Raw genomic sequence first — 20,833 nt, 5'->3', positions numbered from 1 at the left:
CAACACATTTTAATTCTCCCACTCACCCAGTTCCAGTCTAAGACACAGGCCATATGCTGCCACCCCCCATTACACCGTGGGTTAAATCTTTCCACTCTGTTTGTTCTGTAAATGGACAATTTGATCTACAGCTCATTCAACAAGACACAATCTCATTGGCTGCTGGCTCAGGTGGGCGGAGTCATTGGTTTAGATTTACTGTGGTGGTAGGATGTGATTATTCAACACACACACACACACACACACACACACACACACACACACACACACACACACACACACACACACACACACACACTGTATGTACACACATACTCTAGCACAGTCTCTCAGTATATTGATAATCCCTGGAGTACAGATGAAAACATTGGTTAATCCCAGTCAGCTGGGTGTGTTGTGACTGGATAATCTGAGGCACATTAGTGGGCGGGATTTAGGGAGGTGTTAAATCAATGTTTTGTCAGGCGTGCGGAGGCATCGTAGGGTTGCCATAGCGACCATCTGATGCCCTTAAGGGCTTTAGAGAGACTAATGGCTGACAAACAAACGAGGACATCAAACAATGAAAATCTCTTTGTCACCCAGATGTTGGCATGTTTCTATTCTGCTAAATAGAACATGTTTATCTGTAGCTTTTCATGGACAGTATTTGTTTATGGCGTATGTTTCTTTTATATTTTATACTGCCTTTTTCTTACCCCGTGTGTTTAAGATTGTCCCTGTATGTTTAGGGAACTAGACAGTTGCAATCTGATAAAGTCGGCCTCAGGTCAACACACACACTTAGAATGTGAGTGATAGAGCCCAACCAGTACGTTTTTTTTTTTTCAACCCTATGCTCCTATGTTTTTGTGTCTAAGCAACTGATGGGAACAACAATCTTTGACATTGGTCCAGTATTAAGAGAGATGGCTGCAGTCTACAGTAACAAGCTACAATGTAAGTTAATAGGACAATTGTGCAGCTTGTATTTACCTTCAGAAAAGTGCTTGTTTTGCCGCTGACAGACTCAGATTAATATTCTAAGTGTCTGACAACGTTATGGAAAGGATCCCTACAGAGATAGACCTTTAAAACCTCTTTGAGTCTTTTCTGTTTAACCAGAAACAGCATGCTGCAATGGCTGTAATTTGGGAATATCACTTGGTTCGGTGCTTTTTCAGTTCAGTGGACTCAGAATATCCAAATTTAACCCTTTTGGCTGGTGAGTGACGCAAATCTACCAGCCACTTGCATACTTTACCAGCATGTGGCTGGTGCTACACAGCGTTACCAGAAACTGCTCAGTCAGTTAAAAGAGAGTAAATTGGTCTTGTTAGAATAAATATCACACTACAAAGGGGGAACCGTCTTCTCGTTATAATACTGGGCCCATGAATCATAGTGTGATAAGTGCTCATCAGAAAGGTGCGGGTCTAGTGGTGATGACAGGCGTGCAGCTTATTTTCCTGTTGATAATTTAAGTCTAGCAGTCTGAGCCAAGTGTGTCTTTGTAGCTGGATTGGTTTAGTGTGGTCTCTAAGCCTGCTAACCCCCATACACCTGCTGTCTGACAGGGTTATATTAGCAACCAGAGGGTTAGGGCTCTGGAAGTCTATATCCACCACGTTCCACTTCCGGGATTGTTCAGGTGCTGCCGGGAAATTCCGCCGGATGCACCCCTTTTGCTCCTCAGATCTCTGCAGGGTAAATCCATGGGTGTATTGTGTGTGTAAGTGCATTGTGGTCAGGTTGACATAGCTCATGGAGAAGCCTGCTGTACATAAGCCCTGTAGCCCCACAGTGGGTGGATTTACTGTTGTTTCTCGTTGCGTCTCTGGCCTGCAGCACCCTCCTCGACTCTGCTGATTTCCTTAAACTCTTAGATGTATTTCATCAGGCCACACCCCCACCCTCCACCTTACTATGTCATAGGACCTTTAAACTGCCAACGTGTTGCAGAAAATGAAAGTAATATCTATAAGTTACTGACTGAACTTTTGAGCCAACATTATCTTTTGTCATGCTCCAGCCCCTGTAGCAAAGTCATTCCATAGTGAAGTAGCCTATATTTACGCCAATCGGTCATTGAACAACTTCACATGACGTTGTTCGCCCTCCAGCGTGTTTCTGTTTTTAACTCTACTGTCCTTTTTGTTTTGTTTTCTAAAATATCAATGTCACAGCCACGATTTAAGTGAAGTGTTGTGTTTGGTTGCTGAGTTGTCTCTTGACAGATATGACATTTTTGATTGCAACAGTGCTGGTCCCTTAATACTTTATCTGAAGTCTCTTTTATATAGACCTTAGTGGTCCACTAATACTGTATCTGAAGTCTCTTTTATATAGACCTTAGTGGTCCACTAATACTGTATCTGAAGTCTCTTTTATATAGACCTTAGTGGTCCCCCTAATACTGTATCTGAAGTCTCTTTTATATAGACCTTAGTGGTCCACTAATACTGTATCTGAAGTCTCTTTTATATAGACCTTAGTGGTCCCCTAATACTGTATCTGAAGTCTCTTTTATATAGACCTTAGTGGTCCACTAATACTGTATCTGAAGTCTCTTTTATATAGACCTTAGTGGTCCCCTAATACTGTATCTGAAGTCTCTTTTATATAGACCTTAGTGGTCCACTAATACTGTATCTGAAGTCTCTTTTATATAGGCCTTAGTGGTCCACTAATACTGTATCTGAAGTCTCTTTTATATAGGCCTTAGTGGTCCACTAATACTGTATCTGAAGTCTCTTTTATATAGACCTTAGTGGTCCCCTAATACTGTATCTGAAGTCTCTTTTATATAGACCTTAGTGGTCCCCTAATACTGTATCTGAAGTCTCTTTTATATAAACCTTAGTGGTCCCCTAATACTGTATCTGAAGTCTCTTTTATATAGACCTTAGTGGTCCACTAATACTGTATCTGAAGTCTCTTTTATATAGGCCTTAGTGGTCCACTAATACTGTATCTGAATTCTCTTTTATATAGACCTTAGTGGTCCACTAATACTGTATCTGAAGTCTCTTTTATATAGACCTTAGTGGTTCCCTAATACTGTATCTGAAGTCTCTTTTATATAGACCTTAGTGGTCCACTAATACTGTATCTGAAGTCTCTTTTATATAGACCTTAGTGGTCCACTAATACTGTATCTGAAGTCTCTTTTATATAGACCTTAGTGGTTCCCTAATACTGTATCTGAAGTCTCTTTTATATAGACCTTAGTGGTCCACTAATACTGTATCTGAAGTCTCTTTTATATAGGCCTTAGTGGTCCACTAATACTATATCTGAAGTCTCTTTTATATAGACCTTAGTGGTCCCCTAATGCTGTATCTGAAGTCTCTTTTATATAGACCTTAGTGGTCCCCTAATACTGTATCTGAAGTCTCTTTTATATAGACCTTAGTGGTCCCCTAATACTGTATCTGAAGTCTCTTTTATATAGACCTTAGTGGTCCACTAATACTGTATCTGAAGTCTCTTTCCCGAAATTCAGCCTTGGTGCAGAATTACAGCCACTAGAGCCAGTCCCACAATGAGCTTTCCTTAGGATGTGCCATTTCTGTGTCTGTAGCTTTAAATGCTATTGAGGAGGAGAGAGGGGGTGGGCATTGACCAACTGCCATGCTTCATAAAGTGACTCATAAATTGTCATGCCATGGTACCTTTAACAATGGACTTACTGGAAACAAGAGGGTTAATTTAGGGCAGATTATGAATCTCTCCGCCATCTACACCTGCCCGCCTGGCTGCGTGAGATGAACTTACGTAGCCCTGGTTTATCTCATGCATTCCTTTCTCTTCCTCTACACATCAGCACACCCTCAACAACAAATAGATAGACAGATAGAGATAGATATACTTTATTTATCCAGAAGGAAATTAAGTGTGTCCAATAGTTTATACACAACATAGGCCTACATACACATAGGCACACAGCGTGTGACATCCACGCACAGATACATACTACAGAAATGCAAAGGAAGATATCAATAGTGTGCCCTTCCAGTAAAGTCAGATAGTAGCATGTTTAAAAAAAAAAAGCAGTAAGGTGCAATGGTATCCTAGTGCAAGAGAGTGTCAGTGCAAGGCAGCTTTATTTATAGAGCACATTTCAGCAACAGGGCAATTCAAAGTGCTTTACGTAAAACATGAAAGAACAGTTAGAAAACAATTTCAAAAAAAATGTACAGTGCAGTATAAGAATTTAAAGAACTGAGAGATAAAATACGCGAATAAAGAGCAGTTAAAACAGTTAAACATATAAAAGCAGATAAAATATGTTATTTAAAGAAAGGCAACATTAAAAAGATAGGTCTTCAGCCTTGATTTAAAAGAACAGAGTTGCAGCAGACCTGCAGTTTTCTGGGAGTTTTTTCCAGATATGTGGAGCATAAAAACTGAACGCTGCTTCCCCCTGTTTAGTTCTGACTCTGGGGACAACAAGTAGACCTGTCCCAGACCACCTGAGAGGTCTGGGTGGGTCATAGTGTAGCAGCAGATCAGAAATGTATTTTGGCCCTAAACCATTTAGTGATTTATATACCAGCAAAAGTATATTGAAATCAATTCTTTGAGGCACTGGAAGCCAGTGTAGAGACTTCAGTACTGGAGTGATGTGATCCACTTTCTTGGTCTTAGTGAGGACTCGGGCAGCAGCGTTCTGAATCAGCTGCAGCTGTCTGATGGATTTTTTTAGGGAGACCTGTAAAGACACCGTTACAGTAGTCAAGTCTACTGAAGATAAAAGCATGGACAAGTTTTTCCAGATCCTGCTGAGACATAAGCCCTTTAACCCTTGATATATTTTTAAGGTGATAATAGGCTGATTTTGTAATTGTCTTAAAGGAACACGCCGACTTATTGGTAGTTTAGCTTATTCACCGTAACCCCCAGAGTTAGACAAGTCGATACATACCCTTCTCGTGTCCGTGCGTGTTGTAACACTGTTTGACGGCCCCACCGGTAGCTTAGCCTCTAGCACAGATCCTGCAGGTAACTGGTTCCATCTAGCCTACTGCTCCCAATAAGTGACAAAATAACCCCAACGTGTTCCTATTTACATGTTGTGATTTGTAGAGTCACAGCGTGTACAAAAAACAACGTAACATGAGACACAGCCATCTTCTAACCGTAAACGAACCGGGAACTATATTCTCAGACAGTCTTGCTGCAAAGCAAATCATTCCGCCCATTCTTCCGCTTGAGAATATAGTTCCCAGTTTGTTTACAGTTAGAAGATGGCTGTGTCTCATGTTACGTTGTTTTTTGTACACGCTGTGATTCTACAAATCACAACATGTAAATAGGAACATGTTGGCGTTATTTTGTCACTTATTTGGAGCAGTAGGATTACTGGAACCATTCACCTGCATGTTCTGTGCTGGCCTGATGCTGCTGGAGCCGTCAGACAGCCTTACAGCACGCACAGAGATGAGAAAGGTATGTATGGACTTGTCTAACTCTGGGGGTTACGGTGAATAAGCTAAATTCCCAATAAGTCGGCATGTTCCTTTTTAATGTGGCTTTTAAAATTCAGGTCTGTGTTAGAGGTCGACCGATTAATCGGTCGGCCGATTTTTAAACATTTTTAACATAATCGGCATCGGCCAATATCCAGTGGGGAACCTTCAGGGCCTTCTACACCTTCAGAGAAGGCCTAAACATAATAATAAATAATAATTAATTTAATTTAATAATAATACTAATAATTAAGTATTCAATAAAAAAAAAATTAATTTTTTTATTTCTATCTCATTTAATTTAATACAATACATTTAATACATTTTCTCTCATCTATGTTCTAAAGTTAAGCTTACTGTCAAGGTCATGTCCTGAAAACATGTTATCCAATCAGAATCGTCTGTCTCTATTAAGGCCCAGTTAGCTGGCTCATTCATTGGTTAGGACTTCACGAATCCCGGGGAAGGCCAAGCTATGTGTTTTGGTGTGGAGAGTGACGGGCAAATCGACCAATCACGATTTGATTTCAAGTGGGCGGGAAAAAAACAAAAGATCGTAGGCCTTCATGAAGTCCGAATCTCTGCAGAGTGGCGAGAGCGGTTGAGAGACAGAGTTAAATAGCGGAAGACGAGAGTGACGTTGTGGCTAGCTTGATAGCATCGCCTTTTTCAAGGCGGCCTTTCACAGAAAAACTTGAAATAATAAAAAACGGAAGACCAACTCCAGAACTGGAATTATAAGAAAAGGTTAAGAAAGTGGAAAGGCATTTCAAGACCGAAAATGATCAGCGATATCCATGGATGACAGGCTGTAAGAAGCTGTACTGCTGGAGTTGTTTACTTTTTACAACTGACAAGTCATGGGTCAGTGACAAATAAGGGTTGGGCAGATGAAAAAACTTTGAAAAAGATTTTTTGAAGGCATCCTTGAGTTTCGTTAAAATGTATATTTTGTGTTGTACATTTTATTTCATTTGAAATAGGATTTTCACCATTTTTTTTAACAAAGGTAGGACCAAATGGACCTAAAATGTCAAGTGGTGTAACCACAAAGGAATGATTAATATTTAATATTTCATCCACTACATTGTTTGTGAGTGCACTCATACAAATATAACTATTACCTATTTCCAAATTTCAGCCAAAAATAGATTTGATTAGGATTACTTCTAAATTTAAATTATATTTGTTATTGCAATATCAAGTGGAAGACGTGCTGGAAACATTTGTTTTCTAAATAATCTTGGACAAATTGTGTAAAAAGTCTTAAAATTGTGTTTCTACAGTGGAGTAGAGTATTACATTTTATCAAACATAAATTTACCTGCACATTATCATTTTTTCAAGAAAAATACTGGTTACCCCATTTGACACAAACCAGTTACACCACCTGACGTGATGCTTGTAGGTGACACTAAACTACTGAACTTGGCGTTTAATTTCATTTCAATGACAAATATTTAAATATATTATAACTCATTAGATTAAATTAAACAACTAACATCTTAACAAATTGTGTGTGAACAGTATTTGTGTGTGAGAAAGAGGTAGATAGATGAAAGAGAGAGGGAGAAGCAAGTCTGTTTAGGGTTGTGCATGCCCTTTAACATGTTTACAGGTAAAGAGCTCATATTATGCTTTTTGGGATGTCAAGGTGTACAAAGTGAAAAAGCCCAAAGTCCCCCCCAAAGGGACTTACCATCTCCAACAGAAAACACTGTTCACAAACTGCTCCAAACAGCTCTATTTTAGTCCAGCCTTTACTTCAGAGACAAACGTGGTCACTTTGTAACACACGTTATAATGCTCACCTAGCTGCTAGCGTGGTACACCCTCATACTCTGCTTCTGACTGGCTAGTAGTCCTTACCTAGCTACTGCGCAGGTGCGACTCCCAACAAAGATGGAATAGAAGTGAGATCTTATTCTGTAGCTAAAACAGAGAGCTAAACACACAGGGTGAAAATAGGAGCTGCAGCAATGTGCAGTACAACAAAATTTGGTATTTTTTGAAAATTAAACCATGTTAAACTATTCTGGTACAACCTCTAAATGCAATTATTAACCTGAAAATGAGCATAATATGACCTCTTTAACTTATTCTGGTGCATTTATCGGAATTCAATTTGATAAACTGCATTTTTTCAATGGCATTTTTAATATTTAAGTAACATTTTATACTTAAATAATCCTTGAATTTTTTAGGTATTTTAAAGCTGCTGTTCTTGTAACACATTAGAGGTCACAGTTCAACTGCCTCATTCTGTGTTATTAAATTGTTAAGAAATTATTGTAACATTGCAATGGAATGATATGGAAATTTTAATTTAAGGGTAAAACTTTTTTTAAACACTAAGGCCTTGCACTATAATGATTTAGCGTAGCCAAGCTAAATAAGCTATCTTAATTAAGTGTTGGATAAATTACCACCACTTTTAAAAAATTCAAACAAAGAACACATACTAATAGTTCTAAATAGTAATTAAGTTCAGATAACCTCTTGGACCAGTAACTGAACTAGTTAAATTTTGAAAAGATTGGCCAAAAATTGAGAGGCTTGTAATAGGAGTCAAATGGTGTAACCGGTTACACCATTTGACATTTCAATGTAAAATCAAATTAGTCAGGCATTATAATGGACACATATATCAGCATATGGCCTTGGTGTAAATAATCAAAACACTGTTTTTACACTAAATACAAATATTTATTCAAAATAATTTTTTTCTGTTTTACTTGGGTCATACCATTTGACATGTGAACCAAAGAACTGAACTTAACCTAAAAATGTCTTATTAACTTATATTTATCAGAGAGTTATTAACCTTGTGATGCAGCAGTTATGCTGATCAGGGGTCCTTTTCTCTGATGTAACTTCCTGTCATGTGGTCTTCTTGCTGATTTTAACAAAATGGCACCTTAAATGGTGGTTACACCACTTGACATTTCAGGAAGCTAGCATGACTGACAGGATTCCCTAAATTATTAAAATAAATATCAGCATCGTTTTTAAAATATATTGTAAATATGTATAATAACCTTTAATTTACGTTAATGCCCAAGTAGTTAATGGGATCTTTTATTAAGAAATTTGACCTTTTTAAGCAAGATAAAAATTTTGGTACAAAGTTTTGACGGTTACACCACTTAGACATTTTTGCCATTAATCGCCAATTATTCTCTTAAAATTAATTAAAACCAAACTCTTTAAAATATGGCCTCTAAAAAAGTAGGTATTAATGTAATTTTTTTGTCTTTTTTTTAAATTAAATGTATTTAAATTTAATTTAACCTTATAGACACAAAAAAATCCACTTTTCATGTAAAGTAGGCCTATGTCATAAACCACCTTGATTATTATTTCAAGGGATTAAGATTACTGGATGTATTTATTGCAGAGGTTGTCCCAGCGCAAATTGCCTTTAATTCAATATCGAATCAATCAACCAATGTATCAGAAGTGTGCGGTTGGATTTTTGTTTTTAGAGGGTTTTTATTCCCCCCATGTTCACTTGTCTGTCCCTTTCCCTGTGGCGAATTAAGGAGGTATAGTATAACCTATAAATTAAAATTGTGACTTTAATTTATTGCACTATGCGTAATTGCGCATGGAGAGGCATTTGCACTTCATTGCAACTTAAAACATAGTCTTTGTATTACCAGCTTTATGTAACTTTTGGCGTATTGTGATTTTGAAGTTGTATTGTAGATTGATGATGCTCATGGATTTATTTGTCATTGTCTGAATGATTTGTAATGCGCCGTGATTTCTTAGCGCTGTCCATGGTGACGGGGTGACATTCTGGGTGACCTAATTTTATATTTCCAGATTTTGGCTTTAGAGTATGTTTATTTAATTTCAACTATGTAGCCTAAATGGTCTTCAGTTTTCTGAAGTTAATGTTGAGAATGTTTCTTGTTGCGGAGAATGTTATTAACGTTATGGTCTATTTGTTTACATCTTTGTCATCGTTAATTAAAGGATTGCACTTGTTAAACCCTTTCAATTCATCGTACTGTTGTTTTTTCCGCGATGATTTTTTTTCTCGGCGGTGATGGCCGAGGTGAAGGCCCAGCTGTAGTACTCACGGTTCGCCACTGCCAATATCCCAGTATATCAAGCCGATTATTGGCAGGCGCATCTGCGGGCAGCCTAGTGTTAAAAACGTGATTAGGCGACATTTTTTACAGCGCACTCAGACCAGCTGCCTCCAGCCCCTCCCCTCGTAAATTCTTGCGCTGTGTGTCTCGCACAGTCACTTTGTTTAACTGTAGGCCTACTAATAAAACTGTACAAAACACCGCGGCCACACCGCTGTGGAAGCTCCCCGAATGTCATTTATCAGAGTCTGGTTGTTACCCTTGTCCGTGACAGTCTCATCCACTAACTGAAGCTATCCGCTAACGGAGCTAACCGCTAACGGAGCTAACCGCTAACGGAGCTGACCGCTAACGGAGCTAATCGTTGCTAACAGAGCCTTCAGTTCTCCGTGCCTGTATCCATTAACTGCATCTATGGACTCGAACACGAATAAAACCCTTACTTTTATTAAATTGGCTGGACTAGTTTTAAATTACAACTCAATTGTTTGAATGACAGAAATCTGCTCAGATAAGATCCTAATGAGTGCAACAGGACATGTAACAGTAGGATCCCCAAAACACAGATACAACACTTCAACAAATGAACAATGATCTAACAAACAAGGTGAACAAGAATTGACTTTAGATAGCCCTAGTCTGATGTGATTCAACAGGAGTTAAATAGTGTTCAGATTAATAACACGTCACTTTCTGTGAAGCTTGCAGATTTGTATTCTCATAAGTTTAAATGCTGCTAAGTGCACTAAACTTAATTTTTTCATTTAAAAGTTTATTTGATCTTCTTACCTGTTTCGTTTATTTAATATATTTTTTATACATTATACAATATACAGTATATTTTTACATTATACAAGTGTAGATTGGTGAAGTGTTCAATAAATGTTTTTGTTGAGAAATTCTGTGTATATTAGTGTTACATTTTATCTTTCAAATAGAGGTTTAAAAACAAGCACATATCGGCCAAATATCGGCCAAAATTAATCGGCAGCATTTATCGGCCATCGGCTGACCCTGATTTCTAAAGATCGGCATCGGCATCGGCCAGAGAAAACCCATATCGGTCGACCTCTAGTCTGTGTCAATGACTACACCAAGATTTCTGGCTTTGTCAAGTGCAAGTACATTGTCAGTGCAAATTCTGTATATATTCAAGTACAACAGGCAATAAAATATATATAAAAATTGAATAATCATTGTCCAGGGTAGTTTATAGGCACCCAGATGAAGGCATGGTACAAAGGGCAGTGTGTAGAGCCGACTTAAACACTTAAGTCAGTCACACTCCAACATAGACGCTGGCCATAGACATGCAGCTTTACGTTCAGTGTAAAAGGTGTAATGAGCGTTTTGATCATGGAAATATCAGAGTCTACAGTCACACAAGAGCTCCTGAAACATGACAGCCTGTGTAAATACTTCTGACTGAAGCTGTTTCTGTTTTCGTGAGTCTCCTTTCTCCAAATGGCCCTGTGAAGAAAAAAACCCTCAGGCCTGGTTCTATTACCATCGGAGCCTCTAAAAAGCCAAGAAAAGACACTCTTTAGTGTAATTCTATCAGCAGCAGGGAGGCCTAATGGACCAAGTGGGGCATCCTTTACCTGAAAGGGACGAGTTTGAAACGGGGTTTGGGGATTGGATCGGACAGAATAGCAATGGTTTCTGCAAGTCACACAGTAATAGGTCCCTCGGCTTTTTTCGTAGACAAATTAATACGAAGAAGAAGAAAAAACAAAGCGACCTTTAGCTCATCAGCTACTTAGTTTTCTTTTTTTGTTCTTCTTCCTGGAAACAACGGAATGCCCATTCTATAAGACTATACTTCTAAAGTTTGTTTTGTAATTCTAAAACGGCAAAAATATTATCATCACAAGAAAGATAAAGATCTGGCGAACGCATTGATGTGGTTTTTATGTTTGTGGTGTCAAATATATGCAAGACAGAGCAGGTAACAAACAGGGAACCGTCTGCGTCTTTCCAGATATTTTTTCTATTTTTTTTTTCTATCGGCAGTTGATATGAACAGAGCCAAAGTTTTGGTCCGGTGGATTCCATAGTTACATGTCTGCGACCGGCACAGAATTTCCTACATTTTGACCAACCATGATGTTGCACACGTTGCGGTTGTTGCTATTTTCGGGATTCTGATTGGCTAACGTGGGCTTGAGCTTCTCGTTACACTGCCACCTACAGGTTTTTGGTGTGCTCTCGACGGTATATATACACAGGGACGGGTAAACAAACACTTTTCTGACAGCTGTGCACAATGTTATTTTTGAAAACGGAGAGGTTGAAATGTCCGTTTATGAAAATAGCCGGCCACGTGTAAAGGTAGCGTTGTGCAGCATTTGAAACTCACACAGGCAATCAACATCCCAATTCAATTGCAATGCTACACACAACAAGTTCATATCCATATCATGAATGTACCTGTTTTTCTTCCTACCCGACAGGTGAGAGGCTGAGCGAGCGAGGGAGCGAGTAAGAGAAGGAACGAGAGAGCGAGAGAGAGAGGGGCCATGGAGCAGCAGAGACAGAGATCTCTCTCCACATCAGGAGAATCGCTATACGTCGTGCTGGGAGTCGACAAGAGCGCCACGACAGAGGATATCAAGAAATGTTACAGGTATGTGTTGCTACACCCAGCAGCAAGCCCCCATAGGCCATCTTTGATATTGATCTTTCAGGTTGAGAACCACTAGAGGGAGTCAGAGGCCTGTGAGACATTTTGTTATGGGTCACAGGGATCCTGAAATAAACAACCTCTCTAAAAGAAGTTTTTGGCTGATATTTGGGTATACACTTTTACATTTTGAAACAAATTATACTCCCAGTTTAGTGTGAATGTGTAAATTCAGCAGTGCTCCATTTACAAAGCCAGATAAGAAGAAAAGAACTAAATTGGGGTTATTCTGTTCCTATTTGTGCACATTTCATACCCCTACTACTCACTACTAGATTTATTTCTTTTTAGTTATCTGTGGTTAAGTCGAGACCCATCTCTTGGAAATTGCAACCCATAATTCAAGCTCTTAACGCACAAACCAAACTAAGAATTTGCCTGCTTTTGGCGCTTCAAACTAAATGTATATAAATAACAGCCAAAAATAGTGGTCCATATGAACCTACTGGCACAGCTTCCTGGAACACTTGAATAGAACAGAGCCACCATTAATGTTATAAGTACCACTTGTGCTTTTTCTGCTACGACCAGTCAAAATTAGTGACAAAAAGCCGCAGTCAAGTCGGGACAGTTTGCAGCCGTTTCCAGCCGCCTTCAGGCTGAACGGAAGTCACACAAACACCCACATCCTGTTCGGTGCAATTCCGATTTAATCAAATGTTATCAGTCATACCCATATGTCAGCTTGTACACACAGTCTCCAGTTGTTTTTATTATGACAGAGTAGCTCTCAAATTGCTCTACATGCGATGATCATTTCTAAACGTCACTACCAGCCACACGTGTTCTGTACAGAATAAGCCTTTAAATCACACAAATCCCTCCAATTCAAAATCAAAACAAAGTTCATATGAAACGTCATCATGTTGAGTCGATTCTGAACCAATCAGCTGAGAGGACGGCGTTTCCCAGCATGCCCCTGGGTCCACCTGGGTCTTGCAGTCGGTGGAGAGCAACTGCGGCGCCTGCGTCTCAAACCTGCGGCCGCTGTGATCTAGTGAGGTTACTGTTGCCGCGTGTGTGCATGACGTCTGAGCAAGTTGGGATCAAGTCGCACACACATCTACCCAGCATGCACTGGGTGGCGATCGTTGGTGATCGATTCTGCGCAGGTCTAAAATGTCTGCTGTGATAAAGGCCCATTGGAATCTTTTGTGTGCCAGCATTGCAAATCTTTCTTCTTCTTTTTTTTTTTTTTTTTTTTTTTACAGGAAACTGGCATTGAAGTTTCACCCAGACAAGAACCCGGATAACCCGGACGCAGCCGAAAAGTTCAAGGAAATCAACAACGCCCACTCCATCCTGAGCGACGCCACCAAGAAGAACATCTACGACAAATACGGCTCGCTGGGGCTTTATGTCGCAGAGCAGTTCGGAGAGGAGAACGTCAACACCTACTTTGTTCTGTCCAGCTGGTGGGCGAAGGTAGGATGGAGGCCAACATGCGTGCATTCTTTCTTTCTTTGTGACCTTTAAGGCTACATTTACTCCGCTACGTTTTGGTTTTGAAGCCGAGTTTAGTGTCAAATGTAAGAAAGGGAAAAATCACATTAAGTAGAGGACTAAATAAGCAGACAGAGTAAGTTCTCTCTCTTCCCCCCCCCCCTCCCCCTCTTCGTCCCATAGGCCTTGTTCGTCTTCTGCTGCCTGTCCACAGGCTGTTATTGTTGCTGTTGCCTGTGTTGCTGCTGTAACTGTTGCTGCGGTAAATGTAAACCTCGGCCGCCCATGGACCAGGAGCCCGAGTTCTACGTCTCCCCCGAGGACCTGGAGGCCCAGATGACCGCTGACGAGAGAGGTGAGGGACAAATATCGGGCTTTAAACGCCCATGGGCCCTATTTTAACAATCTAAGCGCACGGCGTGAAGCGCCTGGCGCAGGTGCGTTTAGGGCGTGTCCAAATCCACTTTTTCTAGTTTGACCGCGGAAAAAAGGTTCTGTATGCTGGGCGCATGGTCCTAAAGGGTTGTCCTTAGTGTCTTCATTAATCAGAGGTGTGTTTTGGGCGTAACATGGAATCAACCAATCAGAGATCATCTCCCATTCCCTTTAAAAGCCAGACGCGTTTGGACCTTGGAGCATTGCTGTTATGATGGAGGATTTGCACCGTAATATTTTTATTTGTTATCTTCTGCATCTGTGTGTGCTGCTGTGTGTCTCTGTGTGTGTAACAAGCATAGTGTGCACGCGCTGTGCACAAGCCTAGGAGCATTTTACTAATGCTCTGTTAAAATAACAATGAAATGCTGCGTTATTGACTTTAGACCAGGTTTTTGGTGGTCAATGGCGCGACCACTTCCTGCTGCCTTAAGATAGCAATACGCCCAGAATGCACCTGAACACACCTCCCTGTAAGACCAGCACGCCCCAGAATGCACCTGAAAACACCTCCCTGTAAGACCAGCACACCCCAGAACACACCTCCCTGTAAGATCAGCACGCCCAGAATGCACATGAACACACCTCCATGTAAGACCAGCACGCCCAGAATGCACCTGAACACGCCTCCATGTAAGACCAGCACGCCCAGAATGCACCTGAACACACCTCCATGTAAGACCAGCACGCCCATGGGCCACAGATGGGAGCAGGTGCTTTTGCTATTTAAACCATGCGGGCGCTGGACGGGAAAATGACAACAGCATCGGTCTTTGCGCTGCGCCGGGTGCAAGATAGGGCCCCATGTCTCTTCTGACAGTTTTCTAACAGCAGGCTCCTGTTGAACCCTTTTACACAATGTTGTACATTTACAAAACTACATGGGATATTTTACACACAGTCCCTAAACGGTCCCAGAACATGAATGCTCTTTGACGATAACTCTCACATCTGTGTAGTCTTATATTTGAAACATGACATTCACAACACTTCACACATCGTAATTAATATTAAGTCCCAACCCTTCTACGATCCAACCACAGGGAACATAATCAGCCTATCGTCACAATGGAAGAGCCAGAAACAGACGAATGTTTGGCTTGATGCATTACTTTAAATCATTCCAGTCGTTGATGTAACAGATGTGTCTATTTGCTGAGTGGATTATGTCAGGATGGATTATGATAGCACTCTGCGTCTTTGTCAGCAACTCAAGCTTATACACATGATGTTTATTGTTAGTGGACTTGTGCTTAATTTGGATTTGCAGCGTAAGGTGTTTGTGAGGTAATAAAAGACACTCAATCACTGCCCGTGGCTTTACACAACTGTGGCATTTTCTCAGCGCCATAACACTTCATTCAGCAGTTTGACACATATTTTGCCTTTAACAAATGTTGCAGCCCCCCTGCCATTTCAATATTGCACTAGTCCATGTTGTGATTTCTATTTTGATTGCATTTGCAAGCCCTAGCTTTAATGTGTGTGTGTTGTGTGTGTTGTGTGTGTTGTGTGTGTGTGTGTGATGTTTTCCCCAGATGGCAGTGAGCCCATCATGATGCAGCCGTCTTCAGCCACAGAAACCACCCAGCTCACGTCTGATGCCCACCAAAGCTACAGGACCGACGCATACTAGACACACACGCACACACACACACACACACACACACACACAGCTCACGTCTGATGCCCACATAAGCTACAGGACCGATGCATCCTAGACACACACACACACAGCTCACACCTTCTGGTAACCACAGCTACAGTATCATCCATTGGTTCCAACACACACACACACACACACACACACACACACACACACACACGCACCAGCAAATACTGCATACAATCACTGACAGTCAGTCAGCCAGCCCACACCTTGACCTTTAATTCATTAATGTGAAGTGAGGGGAGAAGGAGGACGAGAAATGAAGCAGGACAAATAAACCCAAAACAAAACAAACCAATTCTTTTAATACTGGTTAGACAGAATGCAACAACACCAGTGATCCTGTCCAGAGTAACCATGATCTTAAGAGGGACAGATGAGCTCATAGTTTTGCTCCCAATAGTCATGGCAGATGCAGTCAGAAGAACAGAAGGGGGACCCTGTCCAAACATAGAGACATGTTTACTAAAGAATTACACAACGGTTTTATCTGTGTGAGGTATGCACAAAAATGTTGATGTTTTTTATTACATTTTTTTAATTTCTAAAAAACAATCGCAACAAAGAAAAAGCATAAAAATGTCAAACTTCCGCACAAAAAGAAAGTGGTAACAGAGGAAACTTTTGCAAATTATTTCTGCTCACAAATTTTAGTCTGGAGGTTGTTGAGCAAACCAACTATATTTTGGTTAATTAACAAATGAGAGATGGACCTAGAGAGAGAGAGACTTTTTTTCTCAGGACGCCGTGTCAATGCGGGAAGCGTTTTGTCTGGCTTCCCTTGCGCTATAAACAAGCGTAAATGTGACTCGAAAGTGTACATTTGTAACACTTTCTTCCGTCCTCCAGGGATTTGGCAACCTCCACATGCAGTCTGTGTGATGTAACATTTCATCATTTAGCCATATCAGTTGGGGTCCCCCACAAACAAAGGTTATGATGCACACTGCACATGCGACAAACATCGTATGCAGACAGGTAGTATAAGCGTTGCTGAGACTACACAAGGATCAACCAACTTTCCATCTATCAACTCAAGACATTGGCCAAGTGGAGATGTACGCCAGGCATCCCAGGAGAGAGCTTTTTGGACATTTTGTTTTTCATTCACTCAGAAACTATTCATGAGTGAGAAACAAGCTGTCTCCTTTTTAGCCCGTTGGGAAACACTTGGCGAGGCTTTTCTCTCAGCCCGATGCTGGCTGGAAATGGGTCAGTGATCCTGTGTGTGTGTTCAGTGAGGAGTTGATAGGACTGGGGGGGTGTGGGGAGGGGGGCTGAGGGTGTTTATTTGTCCTCCATACCCTCGGGGAACATCACTGCAGGAGCCCTTTGCAGCTCACACTTCAACAGGTGCTCTATGTAGTGACAACAACACTGTCCGTAGGCGCGTCTACATGACACAAGCCTACATGATTGGGCAGAAATAACGGGCATATGCATATAGATTTCTGTCACATAAGGGTACACGGAGCGATCATGCTTACTGCTGGTTTAGGCTGAATCCCATTTTCACTGTCTTACCCCTACCGAGTGGTAAGGACTAGGGGTGGTTACGGTTACGTCATCATACATCGTCGCTAGCTTGCTGCCATGGAGTCCATTCAAGGCTAGTCAGACAAATACGGGACTGTTGTGCAAATCAGCTAATGTAACGTTAGCGTAGCGAACTAGCAGTTTTAAAAATAATGTTTCAATGAAGAACATGGTTGCAAATATATACGCGCAGGACTGTGTAGAGCACAAAACAAGACTGTCGTAATTTGTAAATCAAATCTTTAAGCCAAAAATACTCGGGTACAAGTAAGCTCGTGAAAATGCTTGGTCCTCTTAGCCCTACCCCTCGATCAAAACAGGAATTGGGATAGCGCTTACTCTCACGTGAACGTGCAAAACTAAGGGGAAGGAAATGGGATTCAGCCTAAGGTTACTTCATTATAGATTTACTGTGGTCCTCCTCCTCCTCCTCTCCTCCAGTTCTTCCTACTTTTACGTTTGAACCTGGATCCACTTTCTCTTCCACATATGAAGGATGGAGCTCCCTGTTTTCCACACTGAGAGCTGTGTGTGTGTGCACTGAGTCCAGCGGTATTATTAGTAGAGACATTAGTGACCTCTTGGTGTAATCCAGAACAACACGTATACACTGATTGAGCCCCCCTTATTTTTTGTTTTTTTTTTTTGTTTTTAGTTTCCAGTTAGTTTTGTGAGAAAGTAAAAAATGCTGTACATGTCGCGTAAAAGTGTATGTCTAGATTTCACGTCACTGTATTTCTTTGAGTTGGTCAGAAATGTAAACCCTAAGTTTGTCATTTTTCCTCTTCCATTCTATTTGTAGAATTTGCTTTTCATTCTTTTTGTTTTTCTTATTTATGTTGTAAACGAAAGGGAGGATATTGATATCCAAAGTCTTATTTGTTTGTGTGGCAGCAGTTTTTTTTTTTTTTAGATAATATAATCTTATAACAAACAGGCTGATTAGTTAGGGTATCATTTTCCAGAATACCTTCAGAATTACTACTCTTTTTGTTACACTCCAGCTCTGCTGAAGTGGAATATACAGGATCATTTTGGTTGTTTGTGTCAGAAGTTCAGGAAATTGAACCCAACAGGCAAATTTATTCCTCAATCAAACACTTTGTTTATGTATTTGTACATATCATGACAATAAGTCTCTTCCATGGCAAGCCTTCTATCACAAAATTTCAAAGGTTGTTTCAGGGAATTTGCAGGTTCATAAATAATCAAAGAAAAAGTCCCCAATTAGCTCAGTTTGAGGCCATAAGAATAGAGCTAAATCAAGTGAATGCAGGTTTCTTCTCTTACATCAGTACAGTTAAAGGCGCTGACACGCCCAGCCGATAATCAGCCGTCTGACAGTCTGGCGAGGTCGGTCGTCAGCCGGAGGAGCTGTCGGCATCCATTTGGGCCGATTTGACATGGTGAATCGGAAGGCAGGCAGTCGGACTCAATGACCAATCTGATTGGTGGAGTGCTAACCCGGAAATAACGAGCGGGACGAACGCCTCTCAAAATCTGACGAAAATCTTTCAAACTGACCTTTGTCGATCTGAAATGAAGACATTTCGCTGATCTATCTTCGTAAAACACGAGATTGTAAATTCCCAACGAGCCGCCATTAATTGTTGGCGGGAGGTAGCCAGACCCATGTGACACGTTCGTCATTTCCGGTTTTCATTTCTTGGGCGGCGATACAGATCAGCACCGCCTGCTGTTATGGATACGCATTACGTCTCGCGCACGCGCAGAACGTACGCTCCAGTCGGCGCCAGTTCGGTGTGTTCTGAGGCCCTTTTTGGACCTCTATGGACCTGAATGATCAGTCCGACTGGCTTTTGTGCCGATGGTCAGCCGTCTGGTTGGTGTGTCAGAGCCTTTATATGCACCATGCATGGTGTCGGCTCCAGTAAACCCATTTGAACAGTTCCAAATGGGCCGATTATGTCTGACTTGTATTCCTTGTTTTTAAGTTTTTCTTCCAGTTTTTAATTTGGATTTTGGGTCCGATTGAGGAGGACTCTTTAAAGGGTTTTTATGAAACCGGCAAAGGCTCCCCTCTTTAATCAAATCTGTCTTTACTGTATTCCTTTTGTGCTTCACATCATGTGTTGCAGCCCAGTCTCACGGCAGTTCGTGCAATGGTCACGTTATTTAATCTATCGATTCTTTCGATTTTTTTCGTGGTGGTCAGCACGTTTTTTAAACTAATGTATTTCAGTGGGAAGCATCTGTCGTGATCACAGCACGACTACGGTAGCGAGTAGTATGAAATCCCGAAAACCCGCGCAAGGAGGTTGGTTGGGGGGGTGGATGGGTCAAACAACACAGGACTTTCACCCCAGAGACTGGAGATCGTGTCCTCTCCCCGTTCTTCTTTTCCTAAACCCAACCTCCGTAGAGATGCTTCCCATTACGTGCTGACCACCATGAAAAAACCCCGACATAAACGTGTCCGTGTACACAAATCAATAGATGAAAAATAACGTGACCATTTCACGAACTGCCGTGAGACCGGGTTGCATGTGTCCACTGCAAAGCCACGTTGTTAAAAAAAAGCCCCAAATCCCTCCTTTTCCCTCATTTTTTTTCCTCTATTGACCAAAACATGCAACAGTGTGGGAGTGAATGCAGCGTGAAGCCTGGAGGAGTCCAGAAACCTCCTTTGTTAGATCTAAAACAAGTGTGAATATAGTGACCAGAAGATAATCCTATCCAAGCACTGTTTTATTTATTTGATTTTTTTTTTCTTATGTTTTTAACATTGAGGGGATGTATAGATTTTTTTTAGATGTGAACCATTTTCGACAATGAAGTGGCAAAATGGCGGAGCTGCTGTGCTGTGTGTACACGCAGCGGCTCGTGGTACATAGAGACGTAGAGGTTTTTCTGTTTTTAGCATGGGCCGTCAGGCAGACGTGTGGGTAAATGAAGTTGTAAAATAAATGTTTTCTGTTGCTTCAGAGCCTCAGTCTTCGCTGTGGGTTTCTTTGATTGAAAAGAAAAGAATGAGTTATGATGCAAAGTATGTCTTTAAAAGGAGAACCTTTAATTGTTGAAAATACTGAACATTAATGAACACTTGAATGTGTCCTTTCCTGTGCAAACAACTACATTAGTGTGTTAAACATCAATTCAATGCTTATATCAAGTCAAGTGAACTTTGTCAATTCTGCAATATGTGCCGGACGTACAGAGGAATACCTTTATACCTCAGAGGAGAGGGGTGTAGAACTCAATGGGGTAAACGAGCCTCCAGGAAGCGTTCCTCCTATGGGGAGATTCTGATGCTATCAAGCCATCACCTCCCGTTAGCATCCCATTGACTCCCATTCATTTTGGCGTCACTTTGACAGCGAATAACTTCACATCTGAAGCGTTTAAAGACTCTATTTGTCCGTTGTTTATTTCTAAAGAAACGACAATGTATTAAAGGCTCCATTACCTTGTAGCTCACGTTATGGCTCCGTAGCAGACGTTTTTATAAAAATTGGCTAACGATTGTGTCATAACCACGAGACTTACTGTCACACAG

General features: G+C 40.9%; 1 protein-coding gene across 1 annotated transcript in view; it reads left to right on the top strand.

The window, feature by feature from the left end:
• Positions 1–18,778, top strand: part of dnajc5ab (DnaJ (Hsp40) homolog, subfamily C, member 5ab) — a 37,826-nt gene extending 19,048 nt beyond the window's left edge. Inside the window, exons 2-5 of the mRNA XM_028581974.1 lie at positions 12,004–12,176; positions 13,445–13,658; positions 13,860–14,031; positions 15,650–18,778. Coding sequence (XP_028437775.1) covers positions 12,070–12,176; positions 13,445–13,658; positions 13,860–14,031; positions 15,650–15,747 — 591 coding nt within the window. The 5' untranslated portion in view covers positions 12,004–12,069 and the 3' untranslated portion in view covers positions 15,748–18,778. The remainder of the gene's footprint in view (positions 1–12,003; positions 12,177–13,444; positions 13,659–13,859; positions 14,032–15,649) is intronic.
• The last annotated feature ends 2,055 nt before the right edge of the window (positions 18,779–20,833 follow it).

This window comes from Perca flavescens, chromosome 7 (assembly GCF_004354835.1).
Source record: "Perca flavescens isolate YP-PL-M2 chromosome 7, PFLA_1.0, whole genome shotgun sequence".
Lineage (NCBI taxonomy): Eukaryota > Metazoa > Chordata > Actinopteri > Perciformes > Percidae > Perca > Perca flavescens.
This window is presented reverse-complemented; position numbering and strand designations above follow the sequence as displayed.